The 24144-nt window shown below is 44.5% G+C and overlaps 1 protein-coding gene across 3 annotated transcripts; it reads left to right on the top strand.

Moving 5' to 3' along the window:
- The first annotated feature begins 36 nt into the window (after positions 1-36).
- PPP1R7 (protein phosphatase 1 regulatory subunit 7) lies at positions 37-18498 on the top strand. Of its 3 annotated transcripts, XM_075507773.1 has the most exons (11): positions 46-304; positions 997-1074; positions 1242-1364; positions 5642-5697; positions 6677-6742; positions 7396-7526; positions 8413-8575; positions 12061-12177; positions 13149-13253; positions 14843-14929; positions 18115-18498. In XM_075507773.1, the coding sequence occupies exons 2-11, from the start codon at positions 1032-1034 to the stop codon at positions 18289-18291; spliced, it is 1068 nt and encodes a 355-aa protein (XP_075363888.1). In that variant the 5' UTR covers positions 46-304; positions 997-1031; the 3' UTR covers positions 18292-18498. The 3 variants fall into 3 exon arrangements, with proteins under 3 accessions (XP_075363890.1, XP_075363889.1, XP_075363888.1); XM_075507775.1 differs by lacking the exon at positions 13149-13253 and having other exon boundaries at positions 37-304; XM_075507774.1 differs by lacking the exon at positions 997-1074 and having other exon boundaries at positions 41-304.
- The last annotated feature ends 5646 nt before the right edge of the window (positions 18499-24144 follow it).

Below are 24144 nucleotides of genomic sequence, written 5' to 3'. Positions count from 1 at the left end.
AGGTCACCAACCGCTACAGCAGCGCCCAGCTCTACAACCACCTCCGTCCTTGCCGGCAGGGAACTACAACCTCCAGAAGACCGCGGGGCACACGCCGGCGCGCGTGCGCGCGGGTGGCCGGCAGCCAGAGCACTACCTCGCCCCCTCGGCGCACCACCTGCAGACGTGATTGGCTGCGGCTCGCCGCTAGCTGTGGGCTCTGATTGGCTGCAACGACAGTGGAGGCGGTTTCCGGAAGGGGGCGGTGGGAGGAGAAGCAATATGGCGGCGGGGAGCGGAGAGGGGCTGCAGGAGATGATGGAGGGTGAGAGCCCGCCGGGGGCTGGCATGGCCGCGGCCGCTGATGGGGTCGGGACAGCCCGCTGCTCGGGCACTGCTGCTCGGCGAGGTGGCTGCCAGCTGCGCGCGGTGGGGCTTGTGGGCCCTCCGCGGCCGGGCAGCGCCTGGGTATCCACCCCGAGGGCGACTGCCCGGCGCGAACGGGGCCCTGGCTGGCTGCTGAGCCGGGGTGGGCCGCCCGAGCCGTGAGGGGTGGTGTGTGTGTTACCTGGGGCACGGCGTGATGACTTCCCTCTCCCTGGGGGCTCCACGCGCGAGAGGTGGAAGAAGTGGGTTTGTGGAGATGACTGTGACATAAAGGATAAAGATAATAAGAAAAAAATCCCCTGGCATGGCGTTGCTTTTCCTCAGTCTCCGCGTGAAACGAGAGCAAATAGGGGGGACCGAGGAAGAGCGAGGAGTTTCAGGTCCCCAGGGCCAGGGTGGCCACCACAGTTGTGGCTGAGTAAACGGTGAAGAGATCTCAGAGTTGTGCTGGGGTTTCATTTGCAGGGTTTTTTTTTTTTTTTGATGCCTTCATTTCTTCGTGTCATTGGTACTATTGTACATGATACTGATTTTTTTCTAAAAGCTTTACAAATGTAATAGTTCTAAGTCCATTTCCGTAAACTTTGGAATTGCACTTCATTGATCTAAGAAATTTCCTTTTTCCTCCAGTCTTCTTCCCAGATTGTTGGTTTTAGGAAGATGTGATGGGAGGAAAAAGTGCATCCAAAATCAAAGTAGAAACAAGGGGTAAGAGGCCTTTTATTTAAGACTAAACCTTTCATTTAGTTAACTTAGGATTTCTACTAACTGCATAGTGGTATATGTGAATCCTGGTTATTATATCTGCTTGCTACTTCTCCCCCCCACCCCAGTGCTGAAAATAGCTTAATTCTGCTATTGTGTATCTTACGCAGTTGACAAGCGGATTGAATCAGAGGAGTCAGGAGATGAAGAAGGGAAGAAGCAAGCTGTTCGCTTAGTAACAGACCTCAGTCAGCAGAGCCTGAGAGATGAGCAGAATGGTGAGAACTCCGCAGGTACCTTGCCAACATAAACGATCGCAGTGGGAAGTGTCGTCTTACCAGTGTGTACAGTAGCATACATGTATCAGTCCTTTGTGTTTCTTGTGGCTACGTGATGGTTGTACTGTTGTTAGTTAACAATGTGAATCTGCCCTAGAGCAATCTTCTTTAAAAAATAAATAAATTATAACGTTATAATTGCTAAAATAAAGCTACCTTCTTTTTATGGAACCACTGATATTAGACCTTTGGTTTTTTCTTATTTATCCATCCATCCACATTTCTCTTTGAAATATTTAATATCAAAATGCAAAACACCTTTATTCATATTTTTTTTGTGGAAATGTAGTAGCTTTCTGTGGAAAGATGCTGGAAACATTCATTAGAAATAAACATAAACAGCTTTTCATAATTCTGCTTTAGTCTATGTAGTTTTTTACCTAAAGAGTTGTCATATTCCTTTGGAAGGCAAAGATTACTATTTCTAGATAGATTGAAGGAAGCTGTCAGTTTTAATATTTTTAATTTAAATATTCTAAGGCATATCAAGATTATGTCTGTTTGAATCCTCTTGACTTTAAACTTTTGCTACTGTTTTCACTGTTTGTATTAGAACATTGGGTAGAAATGTTGACGGACCTTTTTAAGCCTGTGCGTGTTTGATAGAAGGGTTTTCTTTTCAGTAGCTTGCATAGAATTTGTCAGAGCAGATTCTGAAGACCCTCTATGGCAATATTATCTGGGCTTTTGGTGCTAGCTAACAATCTGAGATGTAATATGATCCTTTTGATAGAGATGTTTGTGATTTTTATTGGTCTGGAAATGGAAGTGAAATAATAGAGCAAATTTTCTGCAGCAAATTTTGACTTTTTGACTGTGCATCTACTGCAGATCCCTCCTAATCTTAATCTTGCCCATTAGAATTTGCAAAAGTATTTTCCAAACTAGAAAATTATTGTGAGAATTTTAAATCTCCTAACTATAAATTAACTCTAGGTATAATTCATTGTTTGTAATCATTGATCATAAAAAATCCCTATATATTAGTTAAAAAATGCTGTAGTAATGTCTGTAAAATTGTAAGACCACACCTTGCAAATTGTACATCTCAAGCACTATATGATCAATACAACCATGCAAATCAGTCACAGTTTTCCTTTGCATGCATGTAACACTGAGTGTTCGTTCAGCTGACATAATTCAGCTGTGCATTTGAAGTTATATTTTGTATGTTGTTCCCCTGGAAATTATAATACTAGAGAAAATACTTCAAGTGACATACTTTTGTTCCAATGAAAGCAAGAAAAACACATATTTGGTGGCTGAATTACATTGGATACAATTTGATGTAATGACTGTATTGTTACTTCTTCTTCCAAACTCTTATGCTTCGGAAAACTTCTACTAGGGCAGAAACCAAGCAGAGGAATAATTTTGGAACATTTGAGTTAGTTTCCACAGCCAGCTTTGAGTTTCTCAGCTGAAAGGAAAATGAAGAGTTTTCCACATTTTTTGCAGAAGGTCATAAATAGAAAGACCTCAAGCAGCTGAAATTTCAAATTTATCATTTAGCTAATTCTCTGAGGAGTAGCGCCTCTGTTTAGAAAGCTTATAACTTATCTATTTATAATATTTTTCATGCATATGCAGTTAAAAAGTGTAGTTAGGCTTCTAGTTGCTTTAAATGCTTGTGGTACTGTGAACTTACGTAACTCAGTAACTACTGTTCCGTACTGCGGAATTTGGGTTTCCTGAATGTCGTATTTTTTCCCTACATCTGCAAAGTTCTGTAGCTCACAGGCATGGGTTACACAAAAATTCGCTTAAGTAACTTCACTGCCAGAGCAATATTTTTTCCCCTTGAGAAACCTGCTGCATTAAAAGTTGTGGACTAAAGCGCTATTTGCATACTTACTGCATGGAAGTGAAACTGCAGTTCTGTTTGTAAAGTGATTGTAGAAGGGTCAGTTTAGGGTGTTTTATGTCCACTTGGTTCATAAATAAAATGTTGGTTGACAATTGATAGGACTGTAAACTTGCTAGAACCATTTTTGTTTCTCTTTTTTGAGAGAAAATGTACTTTAACATTCTCATACCAATACTGATTTATCAGTGTTAATCAGTATACACATCTCACTCAGACTGCTATATGGAGAGTGTTTTATACACAGTACATAAACTTTAAGAGTTGGCCTTATTACATAAATGCTAGTGCCTCTGTGTTCAGTTTTAAATTGCTTTTATTTCAGTGACTTTGATACACATATCCCATGTGATTTGGTTTTGCGCCTTTGGACTTGTGTGCTTTTTTTCCCCACACTGGCTCTACCAGCACTGGTCACTCAAAGCCATATGGCAAAAATATGAGGAGCTACGCTTTGGCAGATCCCAGAACAGACTATTTAACACATTGCCAAAACTGAATGTGTATAAATGGTCTGTAATGGGTGCTGCAATAAAACATGTAATTTTATAGAGAAGCCTGCCAGCCAAACAAGGTTGAAGAATTTTTTTTTCACTTGAATTTTTTTTGTTGAAGAATTTTTTTTACTGAGTGCATGACTGGCTTTACTGTTGGACAACTTTAGAGTCTCAAAAGGAGAAGTTCCTTCACCATGAGCACTAACTTACTGCTAGTACAACTTAATACAAGGGGAATAGTTCAGGTTTTATATGTGATATCTCAAATAACTGTTGTTCTAAACTTGGGCTGTGTTCCTGTTGGCTGTAAATTCAGCTAGGGTGCTTGTTTGGCTTAGAGCAATTTGTGCTGGCAGCCTTCAATAGGTCAAAGAGATGCAGCCTTGGTAGCGGCAGGGTAGGGTATCCCGCTGCCCTGCTGAAGTGCATAGCTCCTGATCTGGAAGAAACAGAAAATTCAAGTGTTGCCCACTGCTAAAATGCTGACAGGCATATGTATGCACGTATGTCAGTTTTGGTGGCATTTCTATACTGCCATTCAATGCCACCAAGCTTACCAGCTCATTTTGCGCCCCCAAAATATAATTTATACTCCCTGCTAATTTATGCTACGAAGAATATGAAAAGATGAGGGACAGTGGATTGCTTTTCAGTCTTAACTTCCGTGAGGCAGTTCAGTTAGTGCTCTTTCCTGTTTGAATGCCCAGGCAAGAGCAGTAGCCCAAATACAGCAAGGTAAATGATGGTGTGTGGAGCTATCAAAACCTTGGAGTTTGATGGCAGTATTAAAAATTGTAGCACTTGTACTGTTCATCCTTATAATGCTACTTACAATGCCAAGCATCAGTAGGAAAACCACTCATTAAGTATAGGGGACATTTGGCATTTACAAGGGTGTTGTAACCATGCTGGGCTAGAAAAATTGTCATTACTTCTGGGTTAATGGAATGAGCTTGCATACAGTAATGCAGGAGTTAATGCAAAGCCTTTGGGATTTGACTGAATTAAAGTTCCTTGGTTTTTTGGTAGTACATACAAAAGCTACACACTTGGAAGTGGAAAGGGCTTGTGTGTTGTATGTCTGTTTTGCAAAGCTGAATTACTTTTTTTGGAAATTGATGCAACCAGCACACCATCTTCAACAAATGGGTATCAGGCATGAATTGTTCAGCATTAATTTATCCAGTAAGCTTCGCTCCCTCTTGTGCTGTGATAGAAGCACAGCAAATGTTGGCCTGTCTTCCAGAGCTATAAAGGCATTTCCCAGGAGAATGTATGCATGATAAACAATGTTTTCTAGCATATTAGTGAGTTCAGTCAAACAAAAGAAGGGAGATCCATGCAAAAGTGTGCACAACATTGACATAAACTGGCAGTATTTATGAAAGAAAAGCTGAAGGGTGGGATTGCTGAGATGCTTGGACGTTCCTGGCACTATTGCTAGACAGTTTAGATTCCTTCTTGGCAATGTTGTATTAAGTTGTCAGAGGAGCATAGACACTTTGGATGGTGTATCTTCAGAGGGATGATGGCCCTAAGTGTGAAGAAAAGGAATCCTGCCCAGATCAGTCTTAAGCCAGCATTATTCAGCAGCCACATAGGCAGGCTGGGGAAGGTGCTGTTCTTTCTGTCTTTTGCATCTAGGCATGAAATTCTGTTGTTAAGAAAGCTCTTTTTCACGACTAGCTGTCACGATGAAAGCCAAACAGGTGAAGTGTATTTTTAATGCAGCAGAATAGCTGAACTGTGCATCTCGTGTTTCTTCTTCTGAGGACCATTTACTCCCTTTGACTCTCTGGATGTTAGCCATTGTTATATTGCCTTTAGCTGTCAGGTAGCAGAAGATTATAATGTATTTGTTTCTCCTGCAGGAGAAGCAGAGACACCAGTGGACATGGAGACAATTAGCCTGGACCCAGATGCTGAGGTAAAGGCAGATTTTTATCCTTACAGGCTTTGTACAGCAAGAAGAAAAGGTAGGCAAAGGCAAGTATTGAAACCTGGTTAAAAGATCTAATTCTTCTGAAGGTGCTGGCTACCATGGTCTTCCCTGGAATTGATTCAGAGCCGTTAGACTAGAAGTAGAGGTGTTTTATTCTTGATCAGTAGCTGAAACGTTTTGTTAGTAATTTAGAATTTTAAATTAAGCATGGAGGCACTGAAGGTGGTGCTATGCTGCAAGCATTATTGACAGACTATGAGCTTCTATGAGAATATCTTTAATGAAGTGATTGCTGCTGTCAGACCCATGATTTGTAATAGGCACAGCTACTTAACCGGCCTTGTGCCTTGGCATTGGCAGCCTCAGGAGCCTGTTAGCTGGAGAGTTTTTGAGCTTGAGTGGTGAAGTGCTCTATTTATCTTTGACTGACTGACCTGCAAAACAGGAACATCTGGGGCTGGACAGCACAGATGTGAAGTACGTCAGCTGATTGCCAGTGCAGAGTTAATGTTTGCAGAACCACCAGATTATTTGAACTATCAGTGGTTCCTGTTCATCTGAGGTCTGGAACTGGAAATAGCAAGGTGTATTCTGGTTAAGCCCTAGCAAAGTGGGTAAGAGAATTTTCTGCCAACACTTTATTGATGCTAGACAGCAGAATTTGTCTCAGTAAATTCAGAATTTACTGCAAAAGATTTCTAATTTTGGCGAAACAATGCTCAGGCTCAGGAAAGGGCTGTTGCCTTTTCACAGATACTGCGTTTGCAGTTGACAAGCTTAGGCCACATGCTTCACCTGTGGTGGTAAAATCATGTGCCAAACCCAATTTTCACAAGCTCTTTGAAGGGAAATTTTAATAAGCCACACATTTTGTAAGACTATAATTTTCCTTAGAACAAAGTACCAGGTTGGTCTTTGAAGAGTGTTTTGAAACAACTGCTGAATCCCTCCATTTCTCTTTCAGGATGTTGACTTGAATCATTTCCGAATTGGGAAGATTGAAGGATTTGAGGTGCTCAAGAAAGTGAAGGTAACAGTCCTAAGGAATAGAGAATGCCTCTTGGAACTGAGGATTTTGCATATCTAACCTATAAGAGGACAGATACAGGAGTCTTTTTGGCTGAGATCCTAATGAGTTCACTTGATGTTTAACTGAAGGAGGGTAGTGTTTATCCATTCATCAAGTAGTAATAAAAATCCTGGGGTTTTGCAAGTTGGTTTTGGAAGTGGATGAGAGACAATGCATCAGGGCTCATCCCAAGAGATACATTCTGTACTTGCACAGCAGGCTTAACATAGAATAATGTAGATTGGAAAGGACCTCTGGAGGTCTTTAGTAAACCCCTGCTCAAAGCAGGTCCAGTTAGAGCATGTTGATTAAGGCCTTCTCCAGTCAAGCTCTTGAGTATTTCCAAGGATGGAGATTACATAGCCTCTCTGGGCTGCTGTTCTGGTGTCTGACCATCTTCATGGTAAAAAGATTTCCTTCTGTAGAGTTGGAACAAAACAAGAAAAGGTTCTGTTTAAAAAAACCAAAAAAGGCGAACAACCAAGCAACAAAACCCAGCAAAACTTAATGGGGAAAAACCCCCAAAAACTTATTGTCTGTATGCTAAAAGGCATTACATGCTGTTATTCATATCCATTTTCCTGTTTGTTTTTAAACTTTTCCCCAACTATTAGACTCTATGTCTCCGTCAGAATTTGATTAAGTGCATTGAGAACCTGGAGCAATTGCAGACCTTGCGGGAACTGGATCTCTATGACAATCAAATTCGGAAGATTGAGAACTTGGAGTCTCTAGTGGAACTTGAGTGAGTCACGGGGCATCACCAGGATTAGGTTGAGGGTGGTTTGCCATTCATTGAGTTATTCATGCTGTACTTATTCCAGTATTTATCACCCAGGCCTTTCTCATGATTCATTTGGGTGCTTCATGAAGGATAATGTCTGTTCTCCATTGGTATTTAACCTGTGCAATAAACTAATTTCATAATCGTGAAGCCGACCAGGGACAGTCAGCTGGAAATGATATGTGTGCTATGCAAGAATGATAGGTGGTTGCAGCTTCTTTGCAGGTGCAGAAGCTCTCAGGCACCCCTTACTCTTGGCAGTGAGAACAGTGTGTAACAGGTTTTTATTCCTGCAGAAAATGACAAGAGATTTCAGGTGAGATTAGGACTTTTTTTGGGGGGTGTTAGGGAAGGAGTAGCACACTTCCCAGTTTCTGGCACTTGCCTCTGATCACTCTGGAGATACATTACAAAACTATTCCCACTGCGGCAAGGAGGACTGACCTACTTCCCACAGTCATAACTGCTTCATGCTTATGGGAGGCCTTGACATTGTCCTGTCAGGCTGTCAGAGGCAGATCCTGTAGGCACGTACCTTTCCCAAGGAACATGCAGTACTGAAGAGTGGCTTCCTCCCACAGTGGCAGTTCCATGGCTGGGCAAAATAATGGCTATCTTCTGCATGCGACAGATTTTTTTTTCCCCTGACACACTATAGAAGTATTTTGAAAGTTATATTTGTTGTCATTTCTGATAAAAAGAAATGACACTTATGACCTTAGCTTCAAGGCCTAGCAAAGTGCTTGATCTCTGCAGATAGTGAGGTTCCCCACCAATTTACAAGTGCCTCTTCTAGAATCATCCATGCCTGATGGACTGAAGAGACCTTTGTTTTGTTTTACCTCAGGATCCTGGACATCTCCTTTAACGTTCTGCGACACATTGAAGGACTAGATCAGCTTACCCAACTTAAAAAACTCTTTCTTGTCAACAACAAAATCAGCAAAATTGAGAATTTGAGCAACTTGCAGATGCTACAGATGTTAGAGTTGGGATCCAATCGAATTCGGGTAGGCTTGCTCTACAAGATGTTAACTGCAGAGTTTTGAGCTCTTCGCCTTGGGATTAACCTTTTCTGAAAGTGCACTTCATTGACTTTTACTTGCAATTTTGTTCTTTTTATTGTTCCAGTCATTTAATGTGTAATTCCCTATTGCTGTGCATGCTGGATCCTTTAATTATGTATGCATGTAGTGCCTGGCTACTAAATTACTATTTTTGAATTTCTCTAATGAACTCATGTATCCCCTGTGTGTTGCCTTTTGCAGATGATGGTTTCCTCCTGATAAAGAGCCAAGCCTGTCAAAACTAGCAATTACTGTTTTCTCTTACCTGCCCAGAGGCTGGTGCTCTGTTGATAAAACCTGTTGAATGCAAATTTAATTCTAGTTTGATTTGTATATGTAATTGATAACCTGCTACGTTAGTCAGTCTCACTCAGGAAAAAGATTTTCTTGAGGCTTTGCTCTGAAATACCTCAAAAACCTGATACTGTACTGCTGATTACTTTTTTTTTATTGTGCAGTTTGTGACCTTTTCAATTTAGGTGATTTAAAATCTGTGCCACTTAAAGGAAGCAGTTCTGAATAGTCTCTCCTCTCCTTAAGGTATGCTTTTCTGCATTTTTCCCAGTTTGTAATAGAACTGGTGAAACAGATGACACTAAAGACTTGCAACGTGCAAAATAAACTATTAAATTTTTAGGAGCTTTTTCAATTATATGCACTTTAGAAAATACTTGTAACAGATGAGTGCATTCCAGTCTGAAAATTGTCTAAGTTGGCGCTCCCCATTTACAATCTCTGAAAAATTACTTGTTATGCTGAAAGAGCAAATTAGGAAAAGAACTGTTTGTTCTCTGTATTTCAAGCCTTGTGGAAGCACACTTTCTAGAAAAGAAGGAAACTTCAGCTATTGTAAACAGCCTTTTAAGGCAGAAATGTGTGCTGCTTTTGTGAACTGGAAAAATTTTATTTTGCTCCTAAAGCTAAGCTGGACTGAATTCTTTTCTATCCAAAGGAATTTCTACTTTGGAAATGAAATTACTTAGGGGAATAAATCTAGAGTGTGAGAACATCAGCTAGATCAGATGAGTTATTAGGAACCTTAGAGTTTGCATAGGTTGGGGGAACATGGGTTAGAGAGACATGCACTTTCCTTTATTCAGAAACATAACAGGCTAATCACACTGATACTTACATTTCAAAAGCTGGGTTAAGCAAAACCGTACTGTATTCCATATCTAAGCATCATTACCTTGTGCAAAAAAAAAAGATCCACCTAGATTTCTGAATTGATACTTAGGTGGTATATTGTCACCAATGTTGTCAAGCCAAAGAATATCTTTCAAACAATGAGGTTAGATTTATTTTACCTGTGTTTTCTTGGTGTTGAGCCTGAGCATATTAACAAAACAACCAAAAACCCCAAAGTTATCACTGTATGGGTAACACAAGCTTCTTAAATTACTTTATTTTTAGCATTTTTTCTGTTTATCTGTTAATTCTATTCTGGGTTCTTGAAACAGCACTGCTCTATGCTTCTCACTGCTTTACTGGAGTGAGTAACCTGTGCCTAGGCTAGGCATGAAGAAATACATCTCATGTTATTTGGGGGCAGCTAGAACTCTTCTAATAGTTTTCTGTTGGTAGGGTGGCCTGGCTATGTGCTTTACAGGTGGGCATATCCTTAACTCTTTAGGGTAAAAGCCTATAGACTGTCTGTTCAGGCAGCTTTCTCGTCCCTGAGGTGCCTGATACACTCATCCCCTGTGCATTAAAGCTTCTGCAGTAATGCTATCTTAGTCATTTTGCTGCACACACTAACCTTTTGGAGTGCACTTAACCTGGAGTCTGTCTTGACTTACTATGCACTTGTGGTTCTGTCCCTTTTGTGTGAATGGTGGAGAAACAGAACTTTATGCTTGAGCTGATGCATTTTTGTGCTTTTTTTCCAAAGTTGGACTGAGGCAGCTATAAGGCAAGCACGCCTTTATTTGTTGCTTAGGTTCTTTCCCCTCATGTCCGTCTGTTTCATACTCTTGCTTAAGTGTGGCTTTTTTATAGCTTTAAGTAGCTTTTTTTCCCCTGACTATTTCTTCTCAGTATCCTGAGTCACACATATTTCCTCCTCAGGGCTGGGGGAGCTACCAATGAGCAACAAATCTATCATTTTCTTGCAAGGTCAAAACAGGGGTAAGTCCACAGGCTAGGAGGAGGGTGAATCCAAATCTGAGCTGATAAACACCTTATCTTGAATCTGTTGGCAATTGTGGGACAGAGGTTGAAAAGCTGCTTTCCTTTACAGAGCGTATCTATAAGTTCATAGTGTGTGTGTTTGTGTCTATCTTCCTCTTCCTTCCTTTATACACACACAGGTAAACATGCCCATGCACACACACATGCACAGAGTAATCTAAGTGGTGCTAGGACTCAGTGACCTGTCTCACCAGCACTACTAGTTTCTGAAACTCTGGCAGGCAAGAAGGATGTGGAAAAGCTGAGTTGTCACAAGGTACTTGAGCACAGATGCACAGCTGTGTGTGTATCTATATCCACGTTACTGTTCTGTGAGCTGAAGTCCGTTTTTAAAATTCTTGTCTCTTTTAACAGCACCTTTTTTTTAATTAAGAGGCTTTGTCCTGCAAAAAAACCCCATTGTGTGTCTTTCCTTCTGTTTACAGGAGCCTTTTCTAAGCCCACCCTTTTCCCCTTTTCTTGTCCTTTTTTCTCTCTTCTGTTCATGCTTTCTGGTGCCCCTTCCTTTGTAAATAAAGAATATGGTTCTTCTTGATGCCTGAGCTTAGGACTTAAACCTATATAGTGTATATGTTCTGCCAGTAGCATGTATATTTAAAGCACGTACATTGCTTAAATTAGTATGTGTATGTTCTGCCAGTAGCATGAATATATAGCCAGTAGTTAAATATATGAACACATACACCCATGAGACAGTTAACCTTGCTTATGACAGAGAAACTGTTGTGCAGAGAAGCTAAACAGCTTGCCTCTGACTGTATTATGCAGTCACTGATGGTCAGGACCAAATTTGCAAATTGTATTTTCTCCTCCCAGATTCTTTTTCTATTCACTAGTGACAGGTTTTTCTTGCTTCACAAGTGAGTATCTCCTGCCCTGGATACACCTTATGGCCCAGGGAATGTCACTTTCAGTGCTCCCTGAGCCTTTTCATTCTCTGCTCTTGCTGCCTGGACAGTGGAGGCAACAGCCAGGACAGAGCAACGTGACCCTTGCTGAAAATCAGCGAATAGTAGTGCCACAAGCCAGCTGTCACACGGGCTGAGGTTCACTGTCACTGCACGAAGTCCTACACTTACTCTGCTCTTGGGTTACAAGCGCTTTGTGTTGTGGAATTGGCAGGCTTGTGTTTCTCAGGAGTGCAGCTCCATGAGTCAAGGCTATAAAATGCCAACCACATCTACAGGTTGGAGTTTTGCATCACACCAATAACACTGTCTCCTTTGGTCATTTTGCAGGCAATTGAAAACATCGACACGTTGGCTAATCTTGACAGTCTGTTCCTTGGAAAGAATAAAATCACCAAGCTCCAGAACTTGGATGCACTGACAAACTTGACTGTGCTCAGTATACAGGTATTGATTCTACTTTGTACTGTTATGTTTTGAACAGCCTTGGTTACACGAACCACCTTGTAATTTATGATAAGCTCTTCTGAATCAGCAGGTCTTCAGTGTTTGAATCAAACTCCTGTACTGGAAGAAAGTGTGTTATTCTCTGTGCTGTCTTTTTTCATGCTTTCATACTAAATGAGATTGACAGACACTGATAAAATGATAAAATAAATCTGTGATTTTTATGGAAAAGAGAAGTTATCCCCCATTTCCTTCCTGCGGTATTGTTTTCTAATCTATTGCAATAACCTCAAATGAGTTATGCCAGGGAAGTCGTTATAATGACAGTGGGCTCAGTGTCACTACCTTCTTCCTGAAGAGCGAAGGAATGTGAACATGCCTGTGCTAAATGAAATCTGTCCTTAATGAACTTATGGAAAATTTCTTTTTTAAAAGGTGGAATAAAAGATACTTAGCTAATTTCTTTCATTGAATCTCCTTCTCATCCATATGACAATGCTAGTGAATTCTAATATCTCTTACAGCTGTTGGTGAGAAAGTCATACTCGCTACATGTTGTAGTACCTGTATGGATCATTATTCTATAGGACGTACAGAATTATGTACAGCAGAGTGTATTGGGATTCAAGTGTTGTAACTTCCCTTCTGACCATTCCATTAAAAAAACCCTATAAAATGAATGCTATTAGTCATAGGCCTGTTGTTTCCAAACACACCAAGTGGAAAACTTTCAGGCTACAACTTTTGATGGGAAGGTCAGAGTCTGATTCTTCTAAACTTAGAGACTTTGGCTCCCATGGAACTTCCTTGTGCATCGGTGATACAGAGATCAAATGACCTGAGCTCATGAGATCAACACGGACCCAAGCAGACCCCTTCCCATCCATACTTCAGAGAAATGCTTTTTCTCCAGTGACTCACTTGGGTTTTGGTTTGTTTAGAGTGGACTTAAACCGCTGTTACACTTTCAGAATAACCGTCTGACCAAGATTGAGGGGCTGCAGAGCTTGGTGAATTTGCGCGAGTTGTACCTCAGCCACAATGGCATCGAAGTCATCGAGGGACTGGAGAACAATGTGAGCAGGCTCTTGCTAAATGTGTGACAGAATTGTTGTGCTAAGCTCAATTGTTGCCCTAAGCTCCCATTAGTGGCTGTGCTTTTCTGGAAGTTTTTGTTCCTCGGCTTCCCCAGTTACATGTGGGGTCCCGAGTCTCTTGAAAAGACCACAAAGATCAAAGTATTTGTTATGTTAAAATGTCTTGCATGGGTGAAGCTCCTCCAGATCCTCAGGAGTAGAATTGCTTTCATGACCTGGGGAGGGGAAGAAAAAGATGTGGTTAATGCAACCGCCTGGCTGATCTTCAGCAATGGACCTGGCTGATCTTCAGCAATGGAAAGACTGATGGCCACAGCTGGCTGTCTCTGCTGCAGCCTTTCAGACAGCAGTTTGTAGATAAGCATGAGTTCTTTTCAGTAGGACAACAACTGGAGCTGGGAGTAGAGAGAAGCCGTGGCATGTGGCTTGCCTTTGTGTCAGTATACATTTCTAGATTTCTGGATAGGATTGATTTCACAGAAGCCTGTAGCGTTTTCATTCTCACGCAACAGTAGATGGCATTGTCAGAGAGCAGAGACAATCTGGAACTTACTTGGCTGTGTGCAAGGCAGAAGAAAAAACGTTTTCTAAAACTATTGAGTTTCCTGCTGCAAAAAGTTTGTTCAACTCTGCTGCTCGAGAGGATGCTTATGATCTGATTTTTAATAGATTCCTCTTAAGGTACTATGAGGAAAGCTCACTTTTTAGGAGCCCTTGGCTGGCAATTGCCAGTTGGCCAGTAATTGCTTTCGTTTTTGTCACATGGCTTCTGGGAGGTCAGTAACCCAGTGTCATGGTTTAACCCCAGCCAGCAACTAAGCACCACACAGCTGCTCGCTCACTTCCCGGCCCTCCCCCCGCCTCCCCCCCCCCCCCCGCAGTGGGATGGGGGAGAGAATCGGAAGAGTAAAAGTGAGAACACTTGTGGGCTGAGATAAGAACAGTTTGATAATTGAAATAAAATATTGTAATAATAATGAAAATAACGAGAGAGAAATAAAACCCAAGAAAGACAAGTGATGCAAATGAAAAACAAGTGCTCACCACCAACTGACCGATGCCCAGCCAGTCCCCGAGCAGCAGCCCCCCAGCCAGCTTTCCCCCAGTTTATATGCTGAGCACGACGTCATATGGTGTGGAATAGCCCTTTGGCCAGTTTGGGTCAGCTGTCCTGGCTGTGCTCCCTCCAGCTTCTTGTGCACCTCCCGCCTTCTCAGTTGGTAGAGCATGGGAAGCTGAAAAGTCCTTGACTTAGTTTAAGCACTACTTAGCAACAACTAAAACATCAGTGTGTTATCAACATTATTCTCATACTAAATCCAAAACACAGCACTATACCAGCTACTAGGAAGAAAATTAACTCTATCCCAGCTGAAACCAGGACACCCAGCTTAATTAAAAACAGTCTTCGTTGCTATATTTAGGCAGTGAGAGTTCTTGTGCTGCGTGTAAGCAGCTGGCAATAATGTGTCTTTGCTTCTGCCAATTTCCAACTCTGGGCCTGAAAAAAGTGGGACAGAGAAGATGAAAGGAAATCCTATCTTATGTTTTTGTGTTTGCTTGTCTAGAACAAACTCACAATGCTGGACATTGCATCCAACAGAATCAAGAAGATTGAAAATATCAGTCACCTAACAGAGCTGCAGGAGTTCTGGGTAAGTGCAGGTTGGAGCTGTTCCCTGAAATATCTGTACAATGGTGAAAAAAACACTTCTGATGGGGAGCCGTGCGAGGGTGGTATACATGTATGTCTTGGAGTAAACTCTTGTTCTGGTGACCAGCTTTAAGATCTTGACAGTCTGCATGGACAGAGTATGATGGTTTCCCCTAAGGAAAGAGTTGTGCTTAAAAAAATTTTTTGCAGGGCTTTGCTTAGTGGTAATGAGCCTGTCTCTACCTAGGAAATGGGCCCTGCCTTCATGCTTGTGATGGTTATGAAACAGCCCTACTGTGCCCTATTTTTGCAGATCTCATCTTTCTTTAAGTGAGCATGACAGTGTAATAGGGGAAGCTGATATTGTCTCACCACTGCACCAGAGCACAGTACCTGTTTAGAGCAGGGTTGATATGTTCATGTCACTATAAATACAAAGAAAATGAAACAGTCTTCTGGTTTACTTCCATTCCTATGAGGTAGATAACTGTTTAGGGTTGCTTCTGTTTCTTTGTGGCACCCTAAATAGCTAAGCCCTTTGTTGTTCATAATCTGGTCAGGAAATATGCAGAGACACCCCCTCCTGAAGCATCAGTATCCTGCCATATTTGGGAGCTGTGTACGAATCTGCTCATGTTTGGGGGAAAAAGCAGCAAATGTTCGTGAGTTGGCACGTGCTTTAGCTCTTGTAGAGTTTCCGCACGTCAAGGCTGAGAATAAGAGTTGTGCTGCTTAATGTCTGTCATTTGGAGTTCAGTTATTTAAACTCTGGGGCAGAGGCTGAGATAAAAGCAGTGGAAAGCAGCTGCAAATGTAACCAAGCTAGAGCCTGGAGTCCAGGCTACTTGGACTGTTTTCCTCATCTTGCAGTGTGGCTTAGCAGACGGCTAGTGGTGTTATCTGGCCGTGCCTATTCTGTAACATACTCTAAGTAACAGGAGCTGAGAAGCCTGTTTAACATGACATCTTTTGAGTGGTAAAAATGAAGACAGTGCAGTGTGGCTGGCGTGGGATCTATCGTGATCCTTTGCAATTTCCTCCAGTCTTCCTCTTTGCTGTTGCTCTGCTTATAGAAGATGGCATTGCACAGCTGTTTCCACTTGTTTTACAGAAAGTAAAGGGAATATCCTAACCTCATTGGACTTCCTTTGCAAAAACACTAGTGCATTTAAAGAGTCCTTTGTCAAAGCAGAGCATTGACCAAGATCTGTTAGCTGAACCTGGAAAATGCCCTCCTGGCTTTTTTCCACTTTAACACTATTTTTTAAAAAAAGGTTACGTGCTTTTTGATAAAGAGCTGGGCAGAATTTTCTTTGGTACGAACAAGTGTTGCATCTACTGATTTATATTTTTTCACTGACTGTAGAGTTGAAGCCACATAACAAAGTCCTTTGACACCTTAAGGAAGCAGAATTTCAAATCCTGGATACTGTGGGAATCTTCTAACAATTTCCCAGTACCATCTCCCCAGTGGCGGGACTAAGACATCCAAAGGTCAAGTGACTTGGGTGAAGTAATGTTGTGATAAGCTGTAGCAGAATGAAAGAGCTAGCAGGTTTTCTTCAGAGTCCTAATCCAGGGTCTTAACTACAAAGCCGTCTTCAGCTGGAACACTAGCAATCCCAATGATGAAGCAGTTTTCTTTCACTGAACTAGCTGGAGGGAGGCAGCTGGAGAAAATAGAGCTGCTTATCTGCCACACAGCAGACAGGGTGCACAAAGTTTCCAGTTTACTGTGAGTGCCCGGTGCAAGTAAGAACAGTTGTTGAGGGGGGCCAGAACCAATCCCTTGATTTTTAATTTTTTTTTTAAGGGTGCTATTGCTGTAGTAACTGCCTCTGTATCCAAAACCAAAGGGTGGCTGAAGTCTCTAGGTTGGACAGCACGTGGCCACCTTGCACACTTTGCTTCCTTGCCAGGCAGTTGAAGCATTCATCCCCTTGCATGGGAATTCCTTTGCAGTGCTAGCAATGAGGCAGCTCCCGTGCTGACAGGAGGAGAGCCTGAATCAGAGAGCTTGGCACTTTCTCCGGAGTGTGGAAGCAGTTTTTGTGGGGAAGTGATGTAAAGGAGAGAGGAAAATGTCACTGTTCACATCAGTTTGGGACCTTTTCTAATGTTTCCTCAGAAGTCATGAAAGTAAAGATAGATGTCACAGTGGAAGAAACTCTTGACATAAAGATTTCCAACCCTTAAATGAAAAGTGTATGGGCTGGGACGCTGTCTCAGTGTCAAGAGACTGTCTCAGTGTCTTGCTGGGTCTTTCCCAGCACACTAGTTCGACTGGATATGCTGTCTGAAGGGTAGAGCAACCCAGGACAGTGTGGGGAATTGGAGACGGTTAGTGAGGCTTGGAGTATCCAATATTGGCCTGGAGTATCAAATATTTTTGTATCAGAAATAGTGTGGCCAGCAGGACTAGGGAAGTGATCGTGCCCCTGTACTCGGCACTGGTGAGGCCGCACCTCGAATACTGTGTTCAGCTTCGGGCCCCCCACTACAAGAAAGACATTGAGGTGCTGGAGCGTGTCCAGAGAAGGGCAACGAAGCTGGTGAAGGGTCTGGAGAACAAGTCTTATGAGGAGCGGGTGAGGGAACTGGGGTTGTTTAGTCTGGAGAAAAGGAGGCTGAGGGGAGACCTTATTGCTTTCTACAACTCCCTGAAAGGAGGTTGTAGAGAGGTGGGGGTCGGTCTCTTCTCCCAGGTAACAAGTGAGACGAGAGGAAATGGCCTCAAGTTGCGCCAGGGGAGGTTTAGATTGGATATTAGGAAATTTTACTTCACCGAGAGGGTTATCAAGCATTGGAACAGACTGCCCAGCGAAGTGGTTGAGTCGCCATCCCTGGAGGTATTTAAAAGACGTTTGGATGAGGTGCTTAGGGACATGGTATAGTGGTGGTCTTGGTAGTGTTGGTCTACGGTTGGACTTAATGATCTTAAAGGTCTTTTCCGACCTATATGATTCTGTGATTCTGTGAGTGTGAGACAGGAAAGCACATTTCAAAGGTCCCAGGGGGAGAAGGATCATGTAGACAGGGTTGTCTTATATGTGCATGAAGACTCTACAGCATTACTGCCCCTGGGTAGTAGTAATCCTGAGCAGCATCGGTGTGGCTAGGTTCCTGTTAACCAGGCTTAGCTTGGGAGTATCTGTTTGTGTGAGTGTGCCTATATGTGCTCTGCAGATGAACGATAATCTCATTGAGAGCTGGAGTGACCTGGATGAGCTGAAAGGAGCGAAGAACTTGGAAACTGTATATCTGGAGCGAAACCCCTTGCAGAAAGATCCCCAGTACCGGCGCAAAATCATGCTGGCCCTCCCGACTGTCCGGCAGATTGATGCCACGTTTGTTCGATTCTGAACCTCCTGCTGCCCTCTCTCTCCTGCCCGCCTTGGAGAAATGTCCCAACTGGGTTTTTTATCCACTTACCACTCCCCAGGTCTTCAGTACACTGACATTCGCAGAGCAAATGGTCAATAAAAAGCACTGAATACCAGATCTTGTGTACAATGCACTAATTGTTTTCGAAATGTTATTGTTATTATTATTAAATCTTAACACAAGAGACTTCCTTGTGCTTGCGTCTGTTATTTACATGGGAGGTTTTGGCAGAAAGTGTTTGCAACAGACAGAAGCCACTTGGAGCCACTTGCTGACTTTTGTTGACTCTGTGACATACCTCGTCACAGAGGATGTTAGTAATGTCCTTGCAAACATCACTTTTCCAGATCCAGGCTCAACGGTGGTCTGTAAAAATGTGAAAAGACAGTGACAGTGTTGACATGGGGAAAAATCTGATAGAAGATGCTCATCCAGGTTATCGGGTGTGAGTCAGTGCTAAATATCTGCTTGTAAAACTCTGTGGGGGAAAGGTTGGCCTTTTTGTAGCAATTTTTATTTTTTTCAACACAGCTACAAGCTCATTAGAGGATTGAGAACAAATAGTTTGAGGTTGTACATGCCTGAATGAGCTACCAGCCTTCACGAAGCCACTAGTGATAGGGCTTCCACATTTGAATGTAGTGCTGTAGACCCAGGTGGGAACTGGAAAAGGGGTTAAAAGGAGATAAGAGGGGGGCTATGGATTCCACTTGAGGAAGTGAGTGGCCTAATCCACACTTACAGGTTCTTTATTGGTGGTTGTGGCTTCATTTGCTTCCTGATTTCCCAGGATTTGTCAGAGCAAAGTACAGCAGATGCTGAGGCATGTCACTCCTCCTTCCTGGACTGAAGCCGAGGCCACTTCCAGATCCTTTCCAGAATAGGGGAGTGCTGGATGTGGCCTGTGGCCTGCAGCTCCTCGGTGGTCATATTGAACATCTCCACTGCCTGAAGTGAAGCTGGCTCAGTGGACACTCTCATTTTTATTGAAAATGAGTGGACCTACTCTAGAGGGAGCCATTGATTTAGTATGACTTCAAACATGTCCTCATCTTACAAATGCTGTCGAGGTCCCTTGGTAGAAACTTAGGATAAAGCCCACCTGCCTGGAGTGCTACGTGCTTGGACTGCAGTTTTGGCAGCGTGAATCTGGAGAGGAGTTAAGACCTAGCCCTCTATAAGGGGCTCAAATGGGCTTTGTACTGATGTGGGAGGAGACAGAAGGATTACTGTGGTATAGTGAAAGCTGCTGCTTGTTTCACTGCTGTACATCTGTCTGTCATTAGTTATTTGATCTCTGCTGAGTGACAGCTGTCATCTTCAAGCTGTCAGTGCCCGCTGGAGTAGGCTTTATTTGTGATAGGAATCCCTAAGCACTTCTGCAAATACAGCCTCTTGCAGTATTCAGGAATTAGTCAGGACTGTTCTGTGGCCAATGTATTCAGCATTGTCTTAGCATTGTCATTTGCTTGTTATTAAGACTAAATTAATACAGCTGATATTAATATATTAAATGTATTAATGCTACTGGTCAGCAAGGTATGGGTTTGGTGGCACTTTGTCACAGATGGTGTTTGCACGCAGGATGTTCTGCTACCAATAAATATGGTGATGTAGCATTGCTGTCCCTCTGAACCTGTGTTTGATCTGGGCAATTGAACTTCATACCTCCAGTGGCTGGAAAACATCCCTGGAAGCACTTGCCATCTGCTGCTGTGTTTGTCTAACAGTTGTGTCATTGGTCCAGGGGAACAGCTGCTGCCCGGGCTGGGCTGGTGTGGGTGTTTCAATGTGTGCTGGCTGGGAGAAGGATTGAGTGAGTGGGTCTGCAGCGGGCATGGGGGAGATTTCTGTGCGTGCCAGCCTTTAGGAACTTTCTGTTCAGTGAACCTGTGAGGTATCTGGGAGACATCTCCAGTGTGGTCCATAGCTCTTGCAGAGGAACATAGCAATGAAACATGTTAAATATGAAAGCTGTTCGAGGGATGTGTAGGCTTGCAAGTTCTCTGGCAAAAAATGCAAATTCTGGCTGTTTTTTAAGGAAGCGGATCCCTTCCCTCAGGGATTGGACCAGAGCTGATAGTGATGGGGTGTCAGTGTTAGCAGGAGATGTGCTGGTCACGGCACATCAGCCTCAAAGGTTTTGTTGGGCCACTGCCCATCAGAGCTGCGTTCCATCCTGCTGCCCTGCTAAACTATAGAGAACTGTAACAAGAAAAAAATGGCAGGGGTGTTCAAAAATTTGCTCTTGGTGGTACTTTGATTCATTCTGATCTGACGTGGATTTGAGTCTTTGAAAGAGTGGGGTGAATTCCTTCTTCTTCAGCAGGAGACCTGTAGTATTAAGCAGGACAGTGTGGCCCTGTGGAAGCTCTTGGAGGTTCCCTTTGCAGGCTGTGTTGCTTTTGCCTGTTCGGCACAGGTCTGCCGCGGAGTGTGATGCCACAGAAGCCACTGGAGGCGGTGGGTGATGCTGGGCTTGGCTGGAGGGAGCTGCACCCCACCATGCTGCTGAACTGGGGTGATTCACCTCATCCTGCTGCAGGTGTGTGTGTTTGGTGGGATGAGTTGCTCTGAGCCCCTCATGGGTCCATGAGCTTGCCCTGGGGACTATAAAAGGAGCATCTCGGCTGCGTAGTGGCCATCACCGCTGCACACCCATGTTGTCCCCTGGGTTGCTGGCTGGCGGTGTGCCCCTTGGTTGGCAGCACCTAGGAGGCAAAACGGAGCTGGATTTTTCCTCTTCCCTCCCCAAAGCTGCAAAAACCAGCAGAAACTTTTCTCTTGTGCGTGTAAGGTGAGCACGGTGCTTAAAGTTTCCTTGGTGCCCCAAAATCCTTGTGCCTTGGCCAGACACTAGACCCTCCAGGGTGCAGGGGGGGACCTGCTGCCCCTCACTGCCCCTCCGTGGCTTGTTGCGTGCGTGGCCCCGAGCTCCACTGAACCCTGTTTGTTCAGGGCCATTCAGGTCCCCACCTCCAGCTCAAACAAAGGCAGGGTCTGCTCCAGGCTGCTCAAGGAAGGTGCTTACAAATGAGGAAGGTGCTTACAAACCCATTCTCCCCTCCTCCCCCCAAGCTCTATCCATCTTACGCAGGGAGCCTGGCATTTCCCAAGACAGGAAGCAGCCTTCAGCCACTGGGTTAGAGCAACAGGGTGGCACTTCCCGCTGTTTCCCCACTGGAGGAGAAGCTGGTGAAGAGCGGCAGTAGGGCGGGAAGACTCCTTTGCCCTGTGCCGTGCCAGCGCTTGGACCCAGCGCTGTGCGAGGAACAAGCGGGGCAGGGGCTCTGACAGCAGGTATCGTAGAAAAGCTGCAGGTTTGGGGTCCCGCTGGGGACAGGATCTCGCTGGAAACTGCAGGAGCGGGGTGGGATGCAGCAGCCCCCTGTGCCTTCATCCAGCTTCCCAGTCAGTGCCAGGCCTTGACGCTGATTCCCCGCCACGCCCTCCCTCCCAGTTCCAAAGCAGGGCTGGGAGGTGCCTGTTCTTGGCCTGTCGTGGCGGTCGGCTGAGGTTTTTTATCACCATCCGCTGGGAGCGATGACCAGATACTGTGCCTGAAGGAGCTGGAGAGCTAGGTCTGGAGTCGCTTGCTCAGCAGAGATGCGTGCCCATGTGCTCCAGATGTCAAAAGGACTTCTGGGTGTGACGGAGGCTTTTAAAGAGGTAGATCAGCCCACAACTTTTCAGGACACAGGTTTGTTTCTTCAGGGAGATTCTGTGCTTGGCATGCATCACCCCAGCCCTCTTGGCTAGTCTGATTGGGGCTTTGAAAGGTCACAGGACCCAAACTGGGAGAAATTAAGTGCTGACTAGCAACCCCTTTGACTTGGTCGGAGTTGCAAAGGGTGTAAATGAAGCTAGAATTTGGCCCAAGGTGTAGTAGGGGTAGAGGGTTAGGTGTAGAGGGGTTGGCTAAAGGTGCCCCCTTCAGCCTGAAGGACTGGAAGGACTAACTGAGATGCTGGAAGGGAATTGGGTGGAGGTTGGCACCTGCGCCTCTGCCCAGCCCAGCAGGGCTCTGCCCCTGTTCCTGAGCACCTTCCTGCTTCTCCAGGCCCCCAGCATGTTCTCCCAGCATGACCGAATTCATGTTCACTGCGATCCCAGGCATGTCTTCTTCTTGTCATGCAGGTCTCTTGCTGACTGCCTCCTGCAGTTCACCAGGTGCCTGGTGGGTTGTCACAATGTGGTCACAGGGCCACCTTCCCAAGAAGGACTTGGCCTTTTCGAGGAGTCCAGCTGGGGACATTTTGAGTGGTGCAACATTCAGAAACTCGGGCTCTTCATGGCACCTTTACATCTCTTCACAGACTGAGCACATTTTACCTCCATTTTACCTCTGCTGTACTAAGCAGTCCTTACTGTAGGAGCAAGAGGTCCAGCCTGTTCCCATTATGTCCTTGCTTTGAGGATCGGGTTTCTAATGCTTTTAGGTGCAGTTAGCAGATGTCTTTCTCCTGCTCCACTGATGCCCAGAAGCAGCTCTTGTATCAGAAGAGTTCTGCTGGTGCAGGTTGTCAATGGCTTCTGCAAAGGGGTGTTTTGCCCACCTTGCTTTTGGCCAGGGGCATGTGGTGATTTGAGAAACTGAGGCTGTCTGGCATTTCCTCTTTTACACCACCTGTCTTGAAAGTAATGATGAAGAGCCACATTGTTTCAGAGGAGCAACCTGATGGAGGCCAACTCCATTTCCTTGCTATTTAGCAACAAACTCGGAGCCACAGTGTAAAAGGCCATGGCTGTGGGCACATCGTGTGATGGTGATAATGAACTGGGCCAGCCCTGCCATAAAGATTTGGAGAAATGGGAAGGCATTTGCTCTGCTCTGTTACTGACGGAGCTTGTTTCCCTGGCTGATGTGTAGTCCTCACTGTTGGCAGTGCTGCTGGCAGCTTTTATCCAGCATCTTTGGAGTGCAACTGCCAAGTCAGCTAAAACACAAACATCTGACTCAAGGAGGACAAAACTGAACCAGCAGCTCTTGCTCCTGATCAGTAATGGTCTTCATGATACATTAAAATATGTTCAAAATATGTTAATGAAGGACACATGGAGGTTCCCAGGCTCCGTTTTTAGGTGGAGGATGCACTGGAAGAGAATAACTTTTTATTTTCGCTGCATGTGCAATGTCCTCCCTGCCTGGCTGCCACTCATGCTGCTGCGACACCCTCCTGGTCCCCCCACCTCTGCAGAAGGCATCTTTCTGGCTCACTATTCAACTCCCATGTGTCTGAGCTGGTGTCAGCCATTGCATGAGGTTCCTATCTATCTCCTACCTTGACTTCTCGAGGTGTTTCCAGTTCCAAAACTGAGAGCTGGGTGAGCTCAGTTTGCCATGTCTTTTGGATGTGGAGTGCTTGGGCATGGACTGGACCCTGTTTCTGGGGTGGAGAAGGCATCCCTGGCTTCTCCATCACCAAATCACACATGCTGGTGGACGTGCCTTCGAGCTGGGTCACCCTGTGGGGAGGGTGGTGGAAAGTCCTCCCCCACAGTGACAGAGCTGACTGTTGAGAAAAGATGGAAGGGAGGGGGTGGGGGGGCTGAGGTGGTGGAGGAGAGTGGCACTTGGGGGGGGTCTAGGTGGTTGGTGTGAAGGGAGGACACTGCACAAGACTGCTTGACCACTCATGTCTCCTTGTTTTCCACCTGGAAGCATTCCTGACGGTAGGCAGAGCAGGGTCCCAGGTCTCACCATACATGGGCAGGAGCTGAGGGCTGGCAGAGAAGGGAGGGAGGCTGGCCACGTTGCCAGTGCCGGGGCTCTGGCACCACCAGGAGAGGTGGTGGGGCTGTGGGGTGTCCGCAATTGCCTGGGTCTGCTTC

Source organism: Mycteria americana, chromosome 7, assembly GCF_035582795.1.
Source record: "Mycteria americana isolate JAX WOST 10 ecotype Jacksonville Zoo and Gardens chromosome 7, USCA_MyAme_1.0, whole genome shotgun sequence".
Lineage (NCBI taxonomy): Eukaryota > Metazoa > Chordata > Aves > Ciconiiformes > Ciconiidae > Mycteria > Mycteria americana.
The sequence above is the reverse complement of the archived record's forward strand: the minus strand, read 5'-3'. Positions and strand labels throughout refer to the sequence as shown.

Excerpts from the sequence above, each read along its gene's own strand:
- PPP1R7 (XM_075507774.1), top strand. The coding sequence starts at position 262 with ATGGCGGCGGGGAGCGGAGAGGGGCTGCAGGAGATGATGGAGG. Across the intron at positions 5,698-6,676 it reads GCCTGGACCCAGATGCTGAG|GATGTTGACTTGAATCATTT; the intron begins GTAAAGGCAGAT and ends TTTCTCTTTCAG. Across the intron at positions 8,576-12,060 it reads TGGGATCCAATCGAATTCGG|GCAATTGAAAACATCGACAC; the intron begins GTAGGCTTGCTC and ends GTCATTTTGCAG.